The sequence below is a fragment of the Papio anubis genome, chromosome X (genome assembly GCF_008728515.1).
Source record: "Papio anubis isolate 15944 chromosome X, Panubis1.0, whole genome shotgun sequence".
Classification (NCBI taxonomy): Eukaryota; Metazoa; Chordata; class Mammalia; order Primates; family Cercopithecidae; genus Papio; species Papio anubis.
The window spans coordinates 74,547,083-74,572,472 of record NC_044996.1 but is presented as its reverse complement, the minus strand read 5'-3'; the positions used below and the strand labels follow the sequence as shown (position 1 = coordinate 74,572,472).

The following is a 25,390-nucleotide window of genomic DNA, read 5'->3' as shown; positions in this document are numbered from 1 at the left end:
CTTTTATGCTTCAATTAAAGACAACCCAACTGGGTGCAGTGTCTCATGCCTGTAATCCCAGCTACTTGGGAGCCTGAGGTGAATCGCTTGAGGCCAGGAGTTCAAGCTCAGCCAGGGCAACATGGTAAGACCTTATCTCTAAAAAATAAAAAAAAAATACTAGCTGGACATGGTGGCACACAACTGTAGTCTCATCTACTTGGGAGGCTGAGATGGGAGGATTGCTTGTACCCAGGAGTTCAAGGCTGCAGTGAACTATGATCTTGCCACTGCACCCCAGCCTGAGCAACAGAGCAACACCCTGTCTCTAAAAGTAAATAATGACAACTCAAAGAATAGGGGAAAATATTTCCAAATTATATATCTTATCCAAGTGTCCATTGAAGTATGAAGTATGAATGGATAAACAAAATGTGGTATATACATACAATGGAATGGTATTCAGACTTCAAAGGAAATGAAATTTTGAGATACACTACAAAATGGATAACCTTCAATACATTGCGCTAAGTAAAATATGTCAGAAGGACAAATATTGTAGAATTATACATATATGAAGTTCCTAGAGTAGTCAAATTCATAGGAAGAGAATATAGAACGGTGTTTGCCAGGCTAAGGAGAGGGAAGATTGGGGAGTTAGTATGCAATGGGTACAGAGTTTCACTTGGGGAAGATGAAAAAGTTCTAGACATGGATGGTGGTGGTGAATGCACAACAATTTTACTTAATGTTACAGGACTGTACACTTAAAATTAGTTAAAATGGTAATTTTTATGTTACGCATATTTTACAATGAAAAAGGTACAATATATAAAGAATTCTTACAAATCAATGATGAAAGCATAAATACCCATTTAAAAACTGGGCAAAGGGGCTGGGCATGGTGGCTCACGCCTGTAATCTCAGCACTTTGGGAGGCCGAGGTGAGTGAATTGCTTAAGCACAGGAATTCAAGACCAGCTTGGACAACAAATTAAGACCCTGTCTCTATAAAAAATAAACAAAAATTAGCTGGGCACTGTGGCACACACCCATAGTCTTAGCTACTCGGGAGGTTGAGGTGGGAAGATCATTTGAGCCAGGGAGGTTGAGGGTGCAGTGAGCTGAGATCACGCCACTGCACTCCAGCCTGGGAAACAGAGCAGGACCCTGTCAAAAAAAAAAAAAAAAAAAAAAAAAAGACTGGGCAGAGGGTTTGAATAAAAATTTCTCCAAGGAATATATACAAACTACAAATAATCACGTGAAATGATGTTCAACATCCTTAACCTTCAGACAGTTGAAAACTAAAATCACAATGAGATACTACTTCACATGCACTAGAATGGCTAGAATCAAAGTCTGTTATTAACAATGTTTGGCATGGATGTGAAGAACTCACAATCTTTATATACTCCTGGTGGAAAAGTAAAATAGTATCTCCACTTTGGAAAACAGTTTGACATTTCCTCACACAACTTAACATAGTTACCATATAAATCCAGCAATTAAGATTCCTAGGTATATACACAAGATAAACAAAAATATATGGCTACACACAAAACTACATACCAATATTTACAGCCGCATTATTCCTAATAGCCAAAACATGGGAACAAGCCAAATGTCCATAAATGGATAAACAAATATGGTATACACATATAATGGAATATTATGTGGCCATAAAAAGGAATGGAGTACTAATACATGTTACAACAGATATCTTGAATACATTATGCTAAATGAAAGAAATCAGCCACAAAAACACATATTTATATGATGCCATTCATATGAAAGTCCAAAACAGGGAAATAGGCCAGGTGCAGTGGCTCATGCCTGCAATCCCACAACTCTGGGGACCTGAGGTGGGCAGATAACTTGAGGCCAGGAGTGTGAGACAAGCCTGGCCAACATGGAAAAACCCCATCTCTAATAAAAACTGCAAAAATTAGCCGGGTTTGGTGGTGCACGCCTGTAATCCCAGCTACTTGGGAGGCCAAGGCACAAGAATCACTTGAACCTGGAAGGCAGAGGTTGCAATAAGCCAAGATGGCCACTGAACTAAAGCCGGGGAAAAAAAAAGAGAAATAGTCTCGATAAAAAAAAAAAAAAAAAAAAAAAAAAACTCAAAACAGGGAAATATAAAAAATAAGAAAGTAGATTAGTGATTTCTTAGAGCTAGGGGGTGATAGCTAAAGGGTATGGAGTTTCTTTTTGAGGTGATAAAAATGTTCTAAAATTGACTGTGGTGATGGCTGCACATATGTGTAAATATTATACTAAAAACCACTGAATTTTATACTTTAAATGGGTTAATTGTATGGCATGTATTTCAATAAGGATGTTTAATGTTTTATTACCAGCCAGGTACAGTGGCTGATGCCTGTAATCTAAATACTTTGGGAGGCCACAGTGGGAAGATCACTTGAGGCCAGAAGTCTGAGACCAGCCTGGGCAACAGAGCCAGGCCCCGTCTCTATGGAACATTAAAAAATTAGCTGGGTGTGGTGGCATGTGCCTGTAGTCTCGGCTACTCCAGGGGCTGAGGCAGTCTCAGCTACTCAAGAGGCTGAGGCAGGAGGATCACTTGAGCCTAGGAGTTTGAGGCTGCAGTGAGCTGTAATTGCACCACTGCACTCCAGCCTGGGCAACAGAGCAATATCCTGTTTCTTTTTAAAAAGAATTTATTACCCATTAAATAAATGCAAATTAAAACCACAATGAGATACCATAAATATCAAATGGCAAAAAGTTCAAAATAGTATTAACACCCAGTGTTAACAAGAATGTGGAGAAACTGGATCACTCATACATTGCTGTGGGAATATAAAACAGTACAACCATTCTGGAAAACAGTTCAAAAGTTTCTTTTAAAAACATGAACATGCAAGAGCAGAAAAGATAACTATTAGGTACTGGGCTTAATACCTAGATGATAAAATAATCTAAACAATAAACCCCAGTGATGCTACTTTACCTATGTGACAAACCTTCACAGGTACCCCTGAACCTAAAAGTTAAAATAAATAAATAAATATCAATAAATAAATAAATAAATGCACTGATAGAGTCCAATGGAGTAAAAAAAAAAAAAAAAAAGAAATGCAAGCCAGGTGCAGTGATTACCTGAGGTCAGGAGTTCATAACAAGCCTGGCCAACATAGTGAGACTCTGTCTCTACCCAAAATAAAATAAAATGTAAATGTAGTTTAACTAATTTAATAAAAATAAGTGTATAACCATCATATGAACTGCAAAATGCACTCCTGGCATTTATTGCAAAGAAATGAAAACATAAATTCATATAAAAACTTATATATAAATATTCACCACCAGCTTTAATTGTAACAACCAAAATCAGGAATTGGCCCAGATTTGCTTTAACAAATAAATGATTAAACAAACTACAGTATAGGCCAAGCACGGTGGCTCACACCTGTAATCCCAGCACTCTGGGAGGCCAAGGTGAGTGGATCACCTGAGGTCAGGAGTTTGAAACCATCCTGGCCAACATGGTGAAATCCCTCTCTACTAAAAATACAAAAATTAGCCGGGTGTGGTGGTGCGTGCCTGTAATCCCAGCTACTCTGTAGGCTGAGGCAGGAGAATCACTTGAACCTGGGAGGCGGAGGTTGCAGTGAGCCAAGATCATGCCACTGCCCTCCAGCCTGGGTGACAAAACGAGACTCTGTTTCAAAAAAAAAAAAAAAAAAACAACTGCGGTACAGGTTGCATATCCCTTATCCAAAATGCACAGGACCAGAAGTGTTTCAAATTTTGGATTTTTTCAGATTCCAGCATATTTGCACTATTCTGGTTTATTCACATTAGGAATTTAGCATCCCTAATCTGAAAATCCCAAATGCTCCAAAGAGCATTTCCTTTGAGTGTGTCACATCAGCACTCAAAAGTTTCCGATCTTGGAACATTTCAGATTTCTGATTCCGGGGTTAAGGATAGTCAATCTGTATATCCATACCATGGAATATTACCCTGCGATTAAAAGGAAAGGACTGTTGATACATGAATGAATCTCCACATAATTATGCCAAGTGAAAACACTCCAAAACACCCCAAAAGATTATTTACTATATAACTCCTTAAACATATTTGAAATGACAAAATTTTCAAAATGGAAGACAGATTAGTGGTTGCCAGGTGTTAAGCATAAGCAGAGGTAGGGGGAGGGAAGTGTGTGTGATTATAAAATGCCAAGATGAGGAATCCTGTGTTGATGAACTATTCTGTATCTCAACTGTGGTGGCAGATGCATGAATCAACCCAGGTAAAAAAAATTGTATAGAACTTTAACACACACACACACACAAGTACAAGTAAAATGGATGAAATCTTGATTAATAGATTTTATCAATGTCAATATTCTGGTTGTGATATTGTATTCTAGTTTTATATGTTACCATTGGGGGAAACTGCCAAAGTGCATAAGAGTTCTCTTTATATTAGTTATTACAACTGCATGTAAATTTATAATTACAAATAGAAATTTAAGCTTAAAAAAATTCTCAGCAAACTAGGAATAGAGGGGAACTTCCTCAACTTGACAAAGAGCATTTACAAGAAACCTGTAAAGCAAACATACTTCACTGTGAAAGACTGAATGTTTTCCCACTAAAATTGGCAACACTAAGAAGATGTTTGGTATCATCATTATTCTTCAGTGTAATACTGGAAAATACAGAAAATCCTAGCTAATATAATGAAGCAAGAAAAGAAATTAAAAGGCATACAGATGGAAAGGAAAAAATAAAATTATCCCTATTTGCAGGTGACATAACTGTCTAAGTAGAAAATTCCAAAGAATCTACAAGAGGGGGGAAAATACTATTTAGAACTAATAAGTAAGTTCAGCAAGTTCGCAGGATACAAGGCCAACATAAAAAGTCAACTGGGCTGGGTGTGGTGGCTCACGCCTGTAATCCGAGCACTTTGGGAAGCCAAGGCAGGCGGATAACCTGAGGTCACGAGTTCAAGACCAGCCTGGCCAACATGGTGAAACCCTGTCTCTACTAAAAATACAAAAATTAGCTAGGCGTGGTGGCAGGCGCCTGTAATCCCAGCTATTCAGGAAGCTGAGGCACAAGAATCACTTGAACCCAGGAGGTGGAAGTTGCTGTGAGCTAAGATTGCACCACTGCTCTCCAGCCTGGACAACAAAAGCAAAACTCTATCTAAAGGAAAAAAAAAAACAAACAAAAAGTCAACTGAATTTCTATATACCTGCAATGAATAAATGGAATCTGAAACTTTATTTTATTTTGATTTTATTTTGATTTTATTTCTAGTTGTTTTTTTTTTTTTTTCTGAGACGGAGTTTTGCTCTTGTTGCCCAGGCTGGAGTGCAATGGCACGATCTCGGCTCACCACAACCTCCACCTCCTGGGCTCAAGCGATTCTCCTGCCTCAGCCTCCTGAGAGCTGGCATTACAGGCATGTGCCACTACACCTGTCTAATTTTGTATTTTTAGTAGAGACGGGGTTTCTCCATGTTGGTCAGGCTGGTCTCGAGCTCCCGACCTCAGGTGATCCGCCCGCCTCGGCCTCCCAAAGTGCTGGGATTACAGGTGTGAGCCACTGTGCCCGGCCCAGAATCTGAAACTTTAAAACAAAAGAATTTAAAACAGCACTCAAAAACTTGAACTACTTGGGTAAAATTCTCACAAAGTGTTTGTAAGATTAGTATACAGATAACTACAAACACTAGGCCAAGTAAGAGTTTCTGTTGACTCCTTTTCTTCCTGAGTATGGTTTAAACATTCCTATCCTTTACATGTGTTTGGTTGATAACGATCCCATTTTATAGTTGTTTCTTGGAGAAAGGATTCAAGTTTTTCTGTACACTTTTTAATGTTTTCTGTTTTCTACTGGCTCTATTGGTCTATTAATCAATCATCAAATTCACTGACACTTCTACTGCTACCTTGCATGTCTTGTTAAGTACAATGATGTTATTCTGAACTTAGTAATTTATTCAGAAATTAAATTTTTCAGTTCTAGAATTTCAAAATGGTTTTTAACAGTTTCTATTTCTGCACTGAAATTTTCTACCTGTCCATTCATCATAAACATATTTGCCTTTTTGTACTCAAATATGACTATAATAGCTACTTTAATATTCTTGTTGCTAATTTCAACAGATAAGTCAGTCTCTATTGATCCCTTTTCCCTTTGAGCATGGGTCACATTTCCTTTCTTCATCTATCTAGTATTTTGGACTGGACACTGGGCACTGTGAAAAATAAGACACTGCATTCTGTTAGATTCCTCCAAAGAGTTGACACTTTTGTTAAAACAGACAGTTGGCCAGGCTCAAGCCTGTAATCCCAGCACTTTGGGAGGCCAAGGCGAGTGGATTGCCTGAGGTCAGGAGTTCAAGACCAGCCTGGCCAACATGATGAAACCTCATCTCTATTAAAATACAAAAATTAGACAGGCACAGTAGTAGGTGCCTGTAATCCCAGCTACTAGGGAGGCTGAGGCAGGAGAATCGCTTGAACCCGGGAGGCAGAGGTTGCAGGGAGCTGAGATTGCGTCACTGCATACCAGCCTAGGCAACAGAGTAAGACCCTGTCTCAAAAAACAAACAAACAAACAGATAGTTAACTTACTTGAAATGAAACTCCAAACCCTTTCCACCCTGTAGTACCAAACAACTCAAAGCTTTAGTTCTGTTCTTTTAGTCCTAATCAGGCTGGTTGGAATCTGGGGTGCACTTAGGCAACTGGACCAGAGCTATCGGTAGAGTTTTCGTGCGACCTGGTTTTCCCATTCTGTGGTTCTTTTCTAGGTGGGATCTCTCTACTCATGTTACAGCTGCTGTGGTCTCACTAAATCTTTTCCTTGATTTCACATCCAATAAGACTATAGATTTTTATCCAAGTCTTAAGTGCCACAGATGGAGCTAAGTGGATCCTTGGCTGAAGCAAAAAGGATTAATAATGGGGAATTCAGTCATTGCCACTTCTTTCTTCCATGTGTTAACTCCCCTCCAGTTTATCTACTTTGTTGATATCTAGCCTTCAGTATGCTGCCCAGAATTTATAATTGGTATTTGTGAGTGACATCTGTTTGTACAACTGGAGATACCACTACTGAAGGAGTTCCTCAACTAGTGAACACAGGACTCCAATAACATAACATTATTCTAAAGAGAAAAAGAACTTTAAACAAATACTGAACTATAGTTACATTTCTTTAATGTGATGGTATGGTTAACAATTCTGAAACTGTGGGTACAATGAGGACTAGACAAATGAATACAAATAAATTGGGGAAAGGCCGGGCTTGGTGGCTCACGCCTGTAATCAGAGCACTTTGGGAGGCTGAGGCAGGTGGATCACCTAAGGTCAGGAGTTCCAGACCAGCCTGGCCAACATGGCAAAATCCCATCTCTACTAAAAATATAAAAATTAGCTGGGCACGGTGGTGCGCACCTGTGGTCCCAGCTACTTAGGAGGCTGAGGCAGGAGAATCGCTTGAAACCAGGAGGCAGAGGTTGCAGTGAGCTGAGATGGTGCCACTGCACTCCAGCCTGGGTGATAGAACGAGACTCCATCTCAAGAAAATAAAAAATAAAAATAAATAAATAAATCGGGGATAGGCCAGGCGCAGTGGCTCACACTTGTAATCCCAGCACTTTGGGAGGTCGAGGCAGGCAGATCATGAAGTCAAGAGATCAAGACCATCCTGGCCAACATGGTGAAACCCCGACTCTACTAAAAATACAAAAATTAGCTGGGTGTGGTGGCGTGTGACTGTAGTCTCAGCTACTCGCTAGACTGAGGCAGGAGAATCGCTGGAACCTGGGAGGCGGAGGTTGCAGTGATCTGAGATCACACCACTGCACTCTAGCCTGGCAACAGAGTGAGACACCATTTCAAAAATAAATAAATAAAAACATAAAAATAAATAAATTGGGGATAATAGGAACCAGGTTTCTTTCTGTTGGAGAAAGAAGTTAAAAATATGAAAAGGGGAAGTCTAGAAAGAAGACTGTGGAATTGAATTAAAATTAAAAGTATCAGTATCAACTCATGAAAATATAAAACATATTATTAGCTTTCTCTGTGAAAGAGCTTGGAAACAAAGACATCTTGGTGGCAATGAGCACATCACACACCCTGATCTTGATTTCCAAACACTATATCCCACTAAAAGAAATCAGAACTCCTGTGAAAAATAACTGATTCTGGGGCTGGAGAACAGCAAATGGAAAGCAAGCCTTGAATACTTTGAGGGGACAGAAAGAAAGAAAGTGTTCAAGAAATGATGAGGACTTGTAAAAAGTCAGCAGGAGCCATCCAGATGGGGTTCCTACTAGCCAAAACTGATACAATTTGAGCATCAAAATAAATAATGACAGAGAATATTCATGGAAAAATTGTAAGTACATACTAATACAAATAACTGAATAGGTTAGAACATGAACCCCTCCCTTACAATAATATATCAACTCATAAACACAGAAGGAAAGACAGATTAGAACATCATCATTTTGAACCCATCATAGGAATAAATTATTCAGCTAAGAATCACAAATGTGTGCTGTGATAAACAGACTTTCTAGGAATGGCCCACAAGATTCTACACCACTAATCCCCAGAAACGATCAATGTGATGACATATCACTCCCATAACTGTGTTATGTAATATAGCACAGTTGATCTTAAACTCGATAGATAACCAGGAGGAGATGAGAGGGAGGGGGACCTAATCTAATCACATGAATCCTTAAAAACAGAAAAATTTCTCCAGCTGGTATCAGGTGGCTGCAGAATTAGCAAGCAAAAAGCTAAGTCAAAGAGCTTCAAAGCTTGAGAGAGACTTGATGTGCTGTTGCCAGTTTTGAAGATGGAGCGCATCATGTGAGAAGAAATGAAGACACCTGAAAAGAGCTAGGAGGGGGTCCTGCCCAATAGTGAGTGAGAAAGAAGGACCTCCAACCTATCATCATAAGGAACTGAATTCTGCCAACAACCTGAATGAGCTTAGGAATGGATTTTTCTACAGTCTCCAGAAAGGAACCTAGTCCTACTAACATCTTGACTTTGACCTTGTGATACCCTGAGAAGGGTCCAGCAAGGCCCAAAGGACTCCGAACCTACAGAACTGTAAAATAACAAATCTGGGTTACTTTAAGCTGCAAAGTTTGTGGTCATTTGCAAAAGAAAACATAACTGAGTTAAGTTTTGATAATAAAAAGAATACCTTAGTAATCTCAAAGTGCCCCCATTAAATTAGTTATTAGTTACAATGGAATACATCATAACTTTATACTGGGTTTATCTAGCAAACACAACCATAACCAAACAACCTAAGTATATCACTAGTAAAGGAGCAAATCACATCATGTGCCATGTAATAGGATGCATGGAGAACAGAACATCACTTTATATAGTATTCCTGCCAAAAATATATAACCTGAATCTAATCATAACTAAACAGATAATCCCGAGGGCCATTCGACAAAGTAATACACCTATACATTTAAAAAAAAGTCAGAGTCCCAAAAGGCAGACAAACTGCTTCAGATTTTTAAAAGACCAAAGAAATATGACTACTAAATCTTGAACTTGATCCTGAATTTAAGGGGGAAAAACTTATCTATGAACATTACTGGGGGAATTGATCACATTAGAACGGGGACTGTGGCTTAAATAACTTTATGTTATTTACTTTACCTACCTATTTAGCTTTCCCATTCTTATTCATTACTTCCTGTATTTTGGTGTTACCATTTCAAATTATTTTCCTTCTCATTTCAGAAAACCTGTAATTTCCTCTAGTATAGTTATTCACTCTAGTGTAGGTTTGTTGACATCAAGTTCTCACTTTTTGTTTGCCCAGATATGGCTTGATTCCACCCTTCATTTATGAAAGATGTTTTCACTGAATATATAGTTCTATGCTGGCAATTACAATCACATGCTGCATAAAGACATTTCACTCAATGACTGACCACATATATACATCGGTGGTCCCATAAGATTGTAATACTGTATTTTTACTGTACCTTTTCTATGTTTCCATGTGTTTAGATACACAAATATTTACCATTGTGTTCCAATTACCTACAGTATTCAGTACAACAACATGCTGCACAGGTTTGTAGCCTATGAGCAACAGGCTATAACATATAGCCTACATGTGTAGTAGCCTATGTAAGTACACTCCATAATGTTTGCACAATGACAAAATCACCCAACAATGCTTTCTCAAAAAATCATATCCCCATAGTTAAGTGATGCATGACTGTATTTTTCTTTGACATTTTAAAGAAATCATTTCATTTTCCTCTGCCTTCTATCATTTCTGTTGTTAAGTGAGCTGCCAATATTACTGTTATTCCTTTGAAAATAATATTTTTTTTTCCTCTGGCTACGTAAGAGATTTTTCTCTTGGTTTATGTTCTTTAGGAGTTTCGCTATGACATGCCTAGCTGTAGTTTTCTTTATATTTATCCTGCTCAGGGTTCACAAAACTTCTTGAATCTCTAGTTCAATGTCTTTCATCACTTTTTAGAAAATGCTCAGCCCGCATCTCTTCAAATTGGACTTTTAACCAATTTTCTTTCTTCCTTCTAGAACTCTAATTACACATATGGTTGAACTTTTCACTATAACTCTCTTATACTTTTTTTGTACATATCGTGTGTGTCTGTGTGCATGTGTATTGTAGTTACCCTTGAAAACCTGAAAATGCTAACTGTTGCATGATACAAAATGTTTTTTAAAAAAGGGAACCAGGTACAATGGCTCTTGCTTATAATTTCAGCTACTCAGGAGGCTGAGGCAGGAGAATCATTTGAGGCTAGGAAGTTCAAGACCAGTCTGGACAACATAGCAAGACCATGTCTCTAAAAAATTTTTTTTGAAAATTAACCAGGCATGGTGGCACACACCCGTACTCCCAGCTACTGGGGAGGGTGAGGTGAGAAGATTGCTTGAGCCCAAGGAATTTGAGGCTGCAGTGAGCTATGATCACACCACTACACTCCAGTCTGGGTGACAGAGTAAGACCTCGTCTCTAAAAAAAACAAAAAAATCTTTTTAAAGAGAGACAGAGACAGGGACGTAGAGAGGAAGTGTTAAGTGGTTTTATTTAAAAAAATAAATACACCAAATCTACTCAGGGATATTATCAAACAACATAAAAATTTAACTCTTATGTTGGGTGCGATGGCTCATGCCTGTTATCCTAGCACTTTGGGAGGCCAGTGAGGGCGGATCACTTGAGTTCCAGACCAGCTTGTACTAAAAATACAAAAATCAGTCGGACATGGTGGCAGATGCCTGTGATCCCAGCTACTCAGGAGGCTGAGGCAAGAGAACAGCTTGAGCCCAGGAGGCGGAAGTTGCAGTGAGCCAAGATCATGCCATTGTACTCCAGCCTGGGTGACAGAGCGAGACTCCATCACAAAAATAAAAATAAAAATGTAACTCCTAATACATGAATAATTGCTAGGATAAAACATTCCTGTACTACTCCTGCCTCTTCTAATATTATTTTTTCACCATCAACATTAACTAGCCATTCTATAACACATTTCCATTACAAATAAAACCATAAGTGCTTCCTTTTCTAAGCTTTCTATAGTCATACTCACCAAAATTAAAATCTCCTATATCAGATATAGCTAAGATACATAATAGGGACTTCTATAAAGCTTGCTAATCTGTCATTTTTCACAAACTGTAATCTTCTAAAAGCTGCTCCCTGAATAAAATAAATGGTTACCTCCATAAGTGTAAAAAAAAAAAAAAAAAGAAAGAAAAAAGACTAGAAGGTATAGCACATTCTTTTTCAATTTACCTGTGTTTTGATTCATTGCAAGTCGTGGAGGAGAACTTGTTTCTTCAGATTCTTCTGATGAGTGTGCAAGGAAGTCATGAAGCTTCTGCACCAATGTATTCAACTTGCTTTCACTATTAAAACAAAATTTAAAGAATTCCCTTAATTAGCCTTTCATGTTTTAAATTAATTGTAAAGCTCTAGCAAACTGAAAATATAGCCATACTGTAAGTCGTGTAAGAGTATGCACATTCAAAGCAAAAACTAAGGGAAATGTTACAGCTGTGGGTGTAGAAAGAAAAAATATTAAAGAAAACGAATTTTAGGCTGGGTGTGGTGGCTCATAATAGAGCACGGTGGCTCGTGCCTGTGGGTCTCAGCTACTCAGGAGGCTGCGGTGGGAGGATGGCTTGAGCCCTGTGAGGCAGAGGTAGCAGCGAGCTGAGATCATGCCACTGCACTCTAGCCAAGGCAACAGAGTCAGACACGGTCTCAAAAAAAAAAACCAAGAATTTTATTTCACTAAGGATATAAAAATATGAGTAACACAACCTACCTGTACACTTACCTAGGATTAAAATATCATTTAAGGAAACTGCTATTACTTACTAAACATTTCGAAAATACTGAGGTCTTTCAATGTACTCTATATGCTGTTTTTAAACAGAAGTTAAACTTTGTGTTACTTTGTGTTACTTAAAAATGTATCAGAAAAATGCAACCCTTAAGTTAATTCTTAACAAACAATAAACCTACCTACCACAAAAGAATTTTAGAAGAAATCAAAAGAAAATTTGGGGGATTAAGCAGCAAAAAGGTATTCATATTTAAATTATATCCATTCCTATTTCACAACAAATAGCTGATCCTTATACTTATCTTGTCATATTATCATCAGGTACCTAAGTTATTATTTCCTCTCACTTGCATATAGCTTATATTTGGGAAATCCTTAGAAATCAAAACATAGATGTAGATTATCACTTCAAGAAAGATTTATACTAGCCAACACCCAGAAAAAGAGAGGTCAAGATTTTCCTTTCCATCATTTAATAAAAATAATTCAGTAATTTATCAAATACATTTACAGAACACTTACTCTCTGAAAGGCCTAAGCAGTGTTTTGGTTTATTATTCTATCCTCTGCTTGACACAAAAGAACTGTATAACTGACTGGCATAAAGATGAACAAAACATAGAAGAGGACTCGCAAGAGCTCCATCGCCCAGGGAAATATTTCCTTAACTAAGTTTTATAGCATCAACTCTTAAGTTACATAATAGATGTATCAGTAATTCAACAGGGTTTTAAGGACTTAAAACTTTAAATAAGGAAAGTGTAAGTTTACCCCATTTTTTTTCCTTAGAGTTAGCCTCTTGCTCTGTCACACAAGCTTGAGCACGGTGGCGTGACCTTGACTCACTGAGGCCTCAAACTCTTGGGCTAAAGCGATCCTCCTGCCTCAGCATCTTGAGTATCTATGGCACATACCTATGCTCTTAGTTGAGGAATTGTGGCACACAACTATATTCTTAGCTAAACTTTTTCTTTAATTTTTTGTAGAGATGGGGTCCAGTTATGTTGCCCAGGATGATCTGAAACTCCTGGCCTCAAGAAATCCTCCCACCTCAGCCTCCCAAAGCATTGGGATGACAGGTGTGAGCAACCATGCCCAGGACCATTTTTAATAAAAGTCAAAACTTTTGCATGTCAAGGGGCACCATCAAGAAAGTGAAAAGACAATCAATACAATGAGAGAAAACGATTTTCAAATCCTATATCTCATGAGGGTCTGGTAACCAGAATACATAAAGAATTCTTACAATTAAACAACAAAAAGACAACTCAAATTTTAAAAGGGGTAAAAGACTTAGATATACATTTCTCAAAAGAATATATACAAACGACCAATAAGCACATGAAAAAATGCTCAAGATCATTAGTCATATCAGGGAAATGCAAATCAAAACCACAACAAGAAACCAATTTATACTCAGTAGGATGGATATAATAATTTTAAAAACAAATTAAAGACATACATAGGCTCAAAATAAAGGGATGGAGGAATATTTACCAAGCAAATGGAAAGCAAAAAAAAAAAAAAACCAGGGGTTACAATTCTAGTCTCTGATAAAACAGACTTTAAACCAACAAAGATCAAAACAGACAAAGAAGAATGTTACATAATGGTAAAGGGATCAATGCAACAAGAAGAGCTAACTATCCCAAATATACATGTACCCAATACAGGAGCATCCAGAATCATAAAGCAAGTTCTTAGAGACCTACAAAGAAACTTAGACTCCCACACAATAATAGTGGGAGACTTTAATACCCCACTGTCAATATTAGACAGACGGACGAGACGGAAAATTAACAAGAATACACAAGACTTGAACTCACCTCTGGACCAAGCAGACCTAAGAGAACTCTCAACCCCAAAGCAACAGAACATATATTCTTATCAGCACCTCATCGCACTTATTCTAAAATTGACCATATAATTAGAAGTAAAATACCCCTAAGCAAATGCAAAAGAACAGAAATCATACCAGTCTCTCAGACTATAATGCAATCAAATTAGAACTCAGGGTTAAAAAACTCGTTCAAAACCGCACAACTACAGGGAAACTAAACAACTTGCTCCTGAATGACTACTAGGTAAATAACGAAAAGGCAGAAATAAAGAAGTTCTTTGAAACCAATGAGAACAAAGAGATAACGTACCAGAATTTCTGGGACAAATTTAAAGCAGTGTGTAGAGGAAAATTTATAGCACTAAATGCCCACAAGAGAAAGCAGGAAACATCTAAAATCGACACCGTAACATCACAATTAAAAGAACTAGAGAAGCAAGAGCAAACAAATTCAAAAGCTAGCAGAAGACAAGAAATAACTAAGATCAGAGAAGAATTGAAGGAGACAGAGACAGGAAAAACCCTTCAAAATATCAATGAATTCAGGAGCTGACTTTTTGAGAAGATCAACAAAACAGACCACTATCCAGACTAATAAAGAACAAAAGAGAGAAGAATCAAATAGACGCAACAAAAAATGATAAAGGGGATATCACCACTGATCCCACAGAAATACAAACTACCATCAGAGAATACTATAAGCACCTCTATGCAAATAAACTAGAAAATCTAGAGGAAATGGATAAATTTCTGGACATATACACCCTCCCAAGACAAAACAAGGAAGAAGTTGAATCCCTGAATACACCAATAAAAAGTTCTGAAGTTGAGGCAGTAATTAATAGTCTACCAATCAAAACAAGTCCAGGACCAGACAGATTCAAAGCCAAATTCTACCAGAGGTACAATGAGGAGCTGGTACCATTCCTTCTGAAACTATTCCAACCAATAGAAAAGGAGGGAATCCTCCCTAACTCATTTTATGAGGCCATCATCATCCCGATACCAAAACCTGGCAGAGACACAACAAATAAAGAAAATTTCAGGCCAATACCTCTGATGAACATCGATGTGAAAATCCTCAACAAAATACTGGCAAACCGAATCCAGCAGCATATCAAAAAGCTTATCCACCACGATCAAGTCGGCTTCATCCCTGCGATACATGGCTGGTTCAACATATGCAAATCAATAAACATAATCCATCACATAAACAGAACCAATGACAAAAACCACATGATTATCTCAATAGATGCAGAAAAGGCCTTCAATGAAATGTAACACCCCTTCATACTAAAAACTCTCAATAAACTAGGTACTAATGGAACATATCTCAAAATAATAAGAGCTATTTATGACAAACCCACAGCCAATATCATACTGAATGGGCAAAAACTGCAGGCATTCCCTTTGGAAAACGGCACAAGACAAGGATGCCCTCTCTCACCTCTCCTATTCACAGCAATATTGTAAGTTCTGGTCAGGGCATTAAGGCAACAGAAAGAAATAAGGGGTATTCAATCAGGAAAAGAGGAAGTCAAATTGTCTCTGTTTGCAGATGACATGATTGTATATTTAGAAAACCCCATCGTCTCAGCCCAAAATCTCCTTAAGCTGATAAGCAACTTCAGCAAAGTCTCAGGATACAAAATCAATGTGCAAAAATCACAAGTATCCTTTTTTTTTTTTTTTTTTTTTTTTTTTTTGAGACGGAGTCTTGCTCTGTCGCCCAGGCTGGAGTGCAGTGGCCGGATCTCGGCTCACTGCAAGCTTCGCCTCCTGGGTTTACGCCATTCTCCTGCCTCAGCCTCCCGAGTAGCTGGGACTACAGGCGCCCGCCACCTCGCCTGGCTAGTTTTTTGTATTTTTTAGTAGAGACGGGGTTTCACCGTGTTAGCCAGGATGTTCTCGATCTCCTGACCTCATGATCCGCCCGTCTCGGCCTCCCAAAGTGCTGGGATTACAGGCTTGAGCCACCGCGCCCGGCCACAAGTATTCTTATACACCAGTAACAGACAAACAGAGAGCCAAATCATGAGTGAACTCCCATTCACAATTGCTACAAAGAGAATAAAATACCTAGGAATACAACTTACAAGGGATATGAAGGACCTCTTCCAGGAGAACTACAAACTACTGCTCAAGGAAATAAGAGAGGACACAAATGGAAAAACATTCCATACTCATGGATAGGAAGAATCAATATCATGAAAATGGCCATACTGCCCAAAGTAATGTATACATTCAATGCTATCCCCATCAAGCTACCACTGACTTTATTCACAGAATTGGAACAAACTACTTTAAATTTCATATGGAACCAAAAAGGAGCCTGCAGGGTCAAGACAATCCTAAGCAAACAGAACAAAGCTGGAGGCATCATGCTACCTGACTTCAAACTATACTGCAAGGCTACAGTAACAAAAACAGCATGGTACTGGTACCAAAACAGATATACAGACCACTGGAACAGAACTGAGGCCTCAGAAATAACACTACACATCTACAACCATCTGATCTTTGACAAACCTGACAAAAACAAGCAATGGAGAAAGGACTCCCTATATAATAAATGGTGTTTGGAAAACTGGCTAGCCATATGCAGAAAACTGAAGCTGGACCCCTTCCTTACACCTTAAACAAAAATCAACTCACGATGGATTAAAGACTTAAACGTAAGACCTAAAACCATAGAAACCCTGGAAGAAAACCTAGGCAATACCATTTAGGACATAAGCATGGGCAAAGACTTCACGATTAAAATATCAAAAGCAATGGCAGCAAAAGCCAAAATTGACAAATGGGATCTAATTAAACTAAAGAGCTTCTGCACAGCAAATAAATATACATATATATATGTATGTGTGTGTGTATATATATAAATAAAACATAATAAAACAAAATTTCTATAATATATATAAAATAGATATATATATAAAATCAGAGTGAACAGGCAACCTACAGAATGGGAGAAAATTTTTGCAATCTATGCATCTGACAAAGGGCTAATATCCAGACTCTACAAAGAACTTAAACAAATTTACAAGAAAAACACAAACAACCCTAACAAAAAGTAGGCAAAGGATATGAACAGACACTTCTCAAAAGAAGACATTTATGCAGCCAACAAACATATGAAAAAAAAAACTCATCGTCACTGGTAATTAGAGAAATGCAAATCAAAACCACAATGAGATAACATCTCATGTCAGTGAGAATGGTGATCATTAAAAAGTCAGGCAACAACAGATGCTGGAGAGGACATGGAGAAACAGGAACACTTTTACACTGCTGGTGGGACTGTAAATTAGTTCAACCATTGTGGAAAACAGTGTGGCAATTCCTCAAGGATCTAGAACTAGAAATAACATTTGATCCAGCCATCCCATTATTGGGTATATACCCAAAGGATTATAAATCATGCTACTATAAACACACACGCACACGTATGTTTACTGTGGCACTATTCACAATGGCAAAGACTTGGAACCAATCCAAATGTCCATCAATGATAGACTGGATAAAGAAAATGTGGCACATATACACCATGGAATACTATGCAGCCATAAAAAAGGATGAGTTCATGTCCTTTGTAGGGACATGGATGAAGCTGGAAACCATCATTCTCAGCAAACTATCACAAGAACAGAAAACCAAACACCACATGTTCTCACTCGTAAGTGGGAGTTGAACGATGAGAACACATGGACACAGGGAGGGGAACATCACACACCGGGGTCTGTCGTGGGGTGGAGGGAGAGGGGAGGGATAGCATTAGGAGATATACCTAATGTAAATGACGAGTTAATGGGTACAGCACAGCAACATGGCACATGCATACATATGTAACAAACCTGCATGTTGACAGCACATGTACCCTAGAACTTCAAGTATAATAATAATAAAAACAAAAATCTCCATTAGAGAAACTTGGGTTCAGCCTTCAGTCTCACATTCGCATAACTACAACAGGAGCTTGATGCAGATGGCAGTCTATGAGATCTGATCTGCCTATCTGCAACTGGGTCAAAAAAATAAATCTAAATCCTGATGTTAGCTAACTAAATAAACGACTAGGTTTCACACCAATGTTAAATCCTAATGTCACTTTAAAAAAAACAAAAACAAAACTATGGCCCACGATCATTACCATCAATGTTTGACTGCTTTTTTACCCATGAGGAATTGGGAAATTTAAAAAATTATTAGTGTTTTTTAATACATCTGACAAAGGTCTGATATCCAGAATCTGCAAGGAACTTAAATTTACAGGAAAAAAACAAACAACTCTATCAAAAAGTGGGTGAAGGATATGAGCAGATACTTCTCAAAAGAAGACATTTATGTGACCAACAAACATATGAAAAACAGCTCATCATCACTTGTCATTAGAGAAATGCAAATCAAAACCACAATGAGATAACATCTCAGGCCAATTAGAATGGCGAACATTAAAAAGTCAGGAAACAACAGACGCTGGAGAGGATGTGGAGAAATAGGAACACTTTTACACTGTTGGTGGGAGGATAAATTCGTTCAACCATTGTGGAAGATGGTGTGACAATTCCACAAGGATCTAGAATTAGAAATACCATTTGACCCAGCAATCCCATTACTGGGTATATACCCAAAGGATTATAAATCATGCTACTATAAACACACATGCACACATATGTTTACTGTAGCACTATTCACAATAGCAAAGACTTGGAAGCAACCCAAATGTCCATCAATTATACACTGGATAAAGGAAACGTGGCACCTACACACCACGGAATACTACAGAGCCATAAAAAAGGATGAGTTCATGTCCTTTGCAGGGACATGGATGAAGACGGAAACCATCATTCCCAGCAAACTAACACAGGAACAGAAAACCAAACCCCACATGTTCTCACTCATAAGTGGGAGTTGAACAATGAGAACATACGGGCACGGGGAGGGGAACATCACACACTGGGGCCTGTCGGGGGGTCGGGGGCAAAGGGAAGGATAGCATTAGGAGAAACACCTAATGGAGATGATGGCTTGATGGGTGCAGCAAACCACCATAGCACATGTATACTTATGTAACAAACCTGCACGTTCTGTTCACATATCCCAGAACTTAAAGTATAATAAAAAATAAAAAATAAAAAATTGAGAGTACTTTTAAAACAATAGTCTTCTTATAAACCGGAAAAGAAGTCTGAAGAAACAACAGATTATGGCAGACTGTCCACAAATTTACAAATGATGCATTGGTTCAACACCAGGAATGGGATGAGAAGGAAAGCACAACGAGAAAGGTGAAAGATGGAAAATTAATGGTAGAATGTGTTATGTACAATGCCACCTGTCCTCAAATCCACAAAAAGTATAATAAAAATTCCACTATTAAACCAGGTGTGGTGGCTCATGCCTATAATCCTAGCAATTTGAGAGGTGGAGATAGGAGGATCACTTGAGGCCAGGAGTTCGAGACCAGCCTGGTCAACATAGCGAGCCCCCATCTTTATTTAAAAAAAAAAAAAAAAAAAAAAAGTCATTATCACTTTGCACAAGGATTAGCTGAAAACAAGCTCAGTTCAATGAGCCAATTTCTGTAATACTTCTTTTCATTATTAAATTCAATTATCTCTATCATAGACATTTTACATGAAAATAATTCCAAGTTATTAGGATCATCCTTTTGGTCAGTAATTAAATTATGTTTGGTTAGCAAAATAAATAATGAAAAACACATTACTTTGCTCTCATTCCCTATAGAAACTTGTGAAAAAAAGTACATAAAATGCACGAAGAAATGAATATAAAACTGCAACTTCTTAAAGCCTATGAAGTGTTAAATGTGATAGTATTTTTTAACTTATCAAATATTTAGAGGTAAAATGACTATTCATTGTAGGCTAAGTTCCCGTGAAATAGACACTCTCATAGATAGCCTGTGGTGATACATACATTTACAAAACAAATTGGCAAAAACCATCAAGAGACTTTGATCTAGTAATTCTATCTCTCTTTATCTACACAAAGAAAGTATTCCTTTTTTTCTTTTGAATCGGAGTCTTGCTCTGTCGCCCAGGCTGGAGTACAGTGGTGCGATCTCGGCTCACTGCAACCTCTCCACCTCCCGAGTTCAAGCAATTTTCCTGCCTCAGCCTCCTGAGTAGCTGGGACTACAGGCGTGCGCCACCATGCCCGGCTAATTTCTGTATTTTTAGTATAGAAGAGGTTTCACCATATTGGCCAGGTTGGTCTTGAACTCCTGACCTCATGATCCACCTGCCTCAGCCTCCCAAAGTGCTGGGATTATAGGCATGAGCCACCGCATCCGGCCCAAAGAAAATATCTCTACATAATAACTTTACTCAACAAAGGTATCTATCTGTGAGATACAGAAGAAAAAAAAAAACTGTAATCAATTAAAGTGTATAATAAAGACTAGGTGAACAAGGATGCAAACAAGTCATACAATATCATACCAACCATTAAATTTTAAAAGTTCAAATAATATGGAAAATAGCTCATACTACAATGCTAACCAAAAATAGCAGGCTATAAACTGTCTATGATGTATGACAACAATTATGTTTAAAATTGAATTAAAATATTGCTAATAAATATACCCCAAAATGTCTATAGTAAGTAATATCTAGCTAATATTACAGAAGATATTTTTCTTCTACCTTTTTGGTACATAATAAACTCATTGCTTTCATGCAGGAAAATTTTTATTTTCTTTTTTAATTCATAGACTTTTCTTTAAAATTTGATAAAGACATGTATGACTCAAACTAATTCAAAATTTAAAACATCACTTTTCTAAGATTATTCAAGGTAATTCAATTCCATTTAAGAAATTACTCACATGTGCGTGTGTTTCTAGTTTCAAAATCGTCATGTTTAAAGTACATTATATGGCCCGGCATCCCAGCACTTTGGGAGGCCAAGGCGGGTGGATCACTTAAGGTCAGGAATTCGAGACCAGCCTGGGCAACATGGTGAAATCCCATCTCTACTTAAAATACAAAAAACTTAGCTGGGCATGCCCGTGCATGCCTGTAGTCCCAGCTACTCGGGAGGCTGAGGCATGAAAATTGCTTGAACCTGGGAGGCGGAGGCTGCATTGAGCCAAGATCACACCACCGCACTCCAGCCTGGGCAACAGAGCAAGACTGTCTCAGAAAAATAAACACATTATAAAGCATACAGTTATTTGTTAATACCTGTAACTTCAGTTTTAAATTAAACAGTAATTAACGATTTCGACTTTTCACTAATCCAAGAGATTCTATTCATACCTGCTTTACTTACAAGTTTACTACTCACTTAAGTGTTGAAAACTTCCTAACATGTGTCCTTATCAAACATAATTATGACAAATATTTTCCAAAGCCAATGGAAACCAAAAAAGTGCAGAAGTGGCTATACTTACATAAGACAAAATAGATTTCAAGACAAAAACTATAAGAAAAGCCAAACAGGGTCACCATATAATGATAAAGCAGTCAATTCAGAAGAGGACATAACCATTTTAAATATAAATGCACCCGACACTGGAGCACTCACATATATAAAGCAAGTATTATTAGAGCAAAAAGGAGAAACAGACCCCAATATGATAATACCTGGAGACTTCAATATCCCACTTTCAGCATTGGACAGACCTTCCTAAGAAAACCAACAACGAAACATCACATTACAGACCAAATGGACCTAATAGATATTTACAGAACATTTCATCCAAGGGCTGCAGAATACACATTCTTCTCCTCAGCCCATGGATTATTCTCAAGGACAGAACATGTATTAAGTAACAAAACAAGTCTTAAGATATTAAAATACTGAAATAATATCAAGCATCTCCTCTGATAACAGAATAAAACTAGAAATCAACGAGAAATTTTGAAAAATATACAAATATATGTAAATTAAACAATATGTTCCTGAATGATCAATAGGACAATGCAGAAATTAAGAAGAAAATTGGAAAATTCATTGAAACAAATGATACTGAAACACAACATACCAAAACTTATGGGATATAGCAAAAGCATTACTAAAAGGGAAATTTATAGCTGTAAGCACCTACATCAAAAAAGAAGAAATACTTCAAATAAACCCTAACAACACATCTTAAAGAACAAGAAAAGCAAAAGTAAACCAACTCCAAAATCAGAAGAAATAGTAAAGATAAGAGTAAAGCAAATGAAACTGAAATAAAGAAAACAATACAAAATATCAATAAAACAAAATGTTGGTTTTTGTAAAAGTTAAAAGAAGATTTAAAAACCTTTGGCCAGAGTGAAAAAAAGAGAAGATCCAAATATATAAATCAGAGATGAGAATGGAAACATTACAATTACAAGCGATACTACAGAAATAAAAAAGTTCATTCCTGGCTACTATGAAAAACTATATGCTAATGAATTGGAAAACCTAGAAGAAATGGACAAATTCCTAGACACAACCTACCAAGATTGAACTATGAACAAATCTACAACTTGAACACAACTATAACAATGAGATTGTTGCCATAACAAAAATTCTCCCAGTAAATAAAAGCCTGGGACCTGATGGCTTCACTGCTGAATTCTACCAAATATTTAAAGAAGATCTAATACTAATAGGGGCAGGAGGCAGAGAAATTCTAGGAAGACAGGGGCAGTCCCTGGTGAAACTCCACGTTCAAGCCAAAAAGCCTGAAACCCAAGGCCCAAAGTGAAAACTTCTATTCCTGTTTGTCTGTTCTCTCCCGATTGGTTCTGTTTGAATAATTTCTCTTTACCAATAGAATGTTGCCTTTTCCAAAACTCCTACAGCCTGCCCCGTCCCCATCCTGTGCCTATAAAGACCCCAGATTCAGTTGGTAGAGAGGAGAGAAACGGCTTAATTTCAGAGAAAAGATGGCCAAACTTTGGCAAAGGAGATGGCTTGACTTAGGGAAGAAACGGCCGGACTTCAGGTAAATCAGCCCTTCCCGTCCCCTCTCCAGCTCCCCTCTCCGCTGAGCCATTCCCACCGCTCAATAAAATTCTTCACCTTCACCATCCTTCAAGTGTCCACTCGACCTCATTCTTCTTGGATACCAGACAAGAACTCAGGACACACTGAGTGTGGGTACCCAAAAAAGACTGTCACACCGGCCCTTTGCCCTTGCCAGTAGAGGGCAGCCACCCCACATGACAAGGCAAGAGGCCATCTGAGCTGTTAACACACAGCCGTCGGCAGACAGCAGAACTAAAGGAGCACTGTTAATACAACCTTGGGGGCCTCGGGGTCACAGACACCACCCCCTTCCCCATCAACCTGGGTGCTGTGCCCACAACAGCCGGGTCCCACACTCACTCACTTGTGCCTGGTCTTGCCGTGGTCCCTGCACAGAGCTTGCTACCGTATCAGCGCCCGGACCAGCCGGCCAGGTCCCGGACTCACTCACTCACATGCACCCGCCAACAAGGGGTTGAGCACCGCAGGCTGAGTAAACATTTGCCCCTGTCACAAGTCCAACAAAGGGGCCGAGAAAATTCCTGCATCTATACTATACCTACTCAAACTATTCCAAAAAATAAAAGGAAGCAATACTTCCAAACACATTCTGTGAGGCCAGTATTACCCTGTTACCAAAACCAGACAAAAACACATCAAAAAAAGAAAATGACAGGCCAATATCTCTGATAAATATTGGTGCAAACATCCTCAACAAAATACTAGCAAACCAGATACATTAAAAAGATCATTCATCATAACCAAGTGGAGTTTACCCCTTGGATGCAAGAGGGGATCAATATATGCAAATCAGTGTGATACATCGTATCAACAGAATGAAGTACAAAACCCATATTCTATCAATTGATGCTTAAAAACCATTTGATAATATTCAACATTCCTTCATGATAAAAATCCTCAAAAAAATGGGCTTAGGAGGAACATACCTCAACATAATAAAAGCCATATACAACACACCCACAGCTAGTATCAAACTGAGGGGAAAAACTCAATGCCTTTCCTCTAAGATCCAGATCATGACAAGGATGCCCACTTCCAGCAGTTACTCAACAAAGTACTACTGGAAATCCTAGCTACAGCAACTAGACAAGAGAAAGAAATAAAGGGAAAGGAAGAACTCAAATTACCCTTATTGGCAGATTATATGATCTTATATTTAGAAAAACCTACACTCTACAAAAAAACTATTAGAACTGATAAATTCAGTAAACTCTCAGTATAAAAAATCACTATACAAATATCAGCAGCATTTCTATATATCAACAGTAACCAATCTGAAAAGGAAATTGAATAAAATTGAAGAAGACACCAAAAAATGGAAAGATATTCCATGTTCATGGATTGGAAGAATCAATATTATTAAAATGTCCATACTACCCAAAGCAATCTACAGATTCAATGCAATCCCTATCAAAATGCCAATGACATTCTTCACAGAAATAGAAAAAACAATCCTAAAACTTACATGGAACCATAAAAGTTCCAGAATTTCCAAAGCTATACTAAGCAGAAAGAACAAAATGAAGAATCACATTATCAGACTTCAAATTATACCACAGAGTTATAGTAACCAAAACAGCATGACTCTGGCATAAAAGCAGACACATAAACCAATGAACAGAATACAGAACTGAGAAACAAATCCACACATCTACAGTAAACTCATTTTCTATTTTACAAAGGTGCCGAGAACATACGCTGGGGAAAAGAAAGGCTCAATACATGATGTTGGGGGACAGTCACAGTGGCTCACGTCTGTAATCCCAGAACTTTGGAAGGCCAAAGCAGACGGATCACTTGAGGTCAGGAGTTTGAGACCAGCCTCGCCAACATGGTGAAACCCCATCTACACTAAAAATATAAAAATTAGCCAGTCATGGTGGCAGGCGCCTGTAATCCCAGCTACTTGGAAGGCTGAGGCAGAAGAATCACTTGAACCCAGGAGGCAGAGGTTGCAGTGAGGGGAGATAGCATCACCGCACTCCAGCCTGGGCGACACAGTGAGACTCACTCTCAAAAAAATAAATAAAATAAAATAAAGTAAAATAAAAGGTGCCAGGGCCAGGCACAGTGGCTCACACCTGTAATCCCAGCACTTTGGGAGGCCAAGGCGGAAGGATCACCTGAGGTCAGGAGTTCAAGACCAGTCTGGCCAACATGGTGAAACCCCGTCTCTACTAAAAATGCAAAAATTA

The 25,390-nt window shown here is 38.1% G+C and overlaps 1 protein-coding gene across 1 annotated transcript in view; it reads right to left on the bottom strand.

The window, feature by feature from the left end:
• The window catches only part of ATRX (ATRX chromatin remodeler), a 281,996-nt gene that overhangs the window by 209,488 nt on the left and 47,118 nt on the right, over positions 1 to 25,390 (bottom strand). The window contains 1 exon segment of the mRNA XM_031660872.1: positions 11,809 to 11,921. Within this exon segment, the coding sequence (XP_031516732.1) occupies positions 11,809 to 11,921 (113 nt within the window).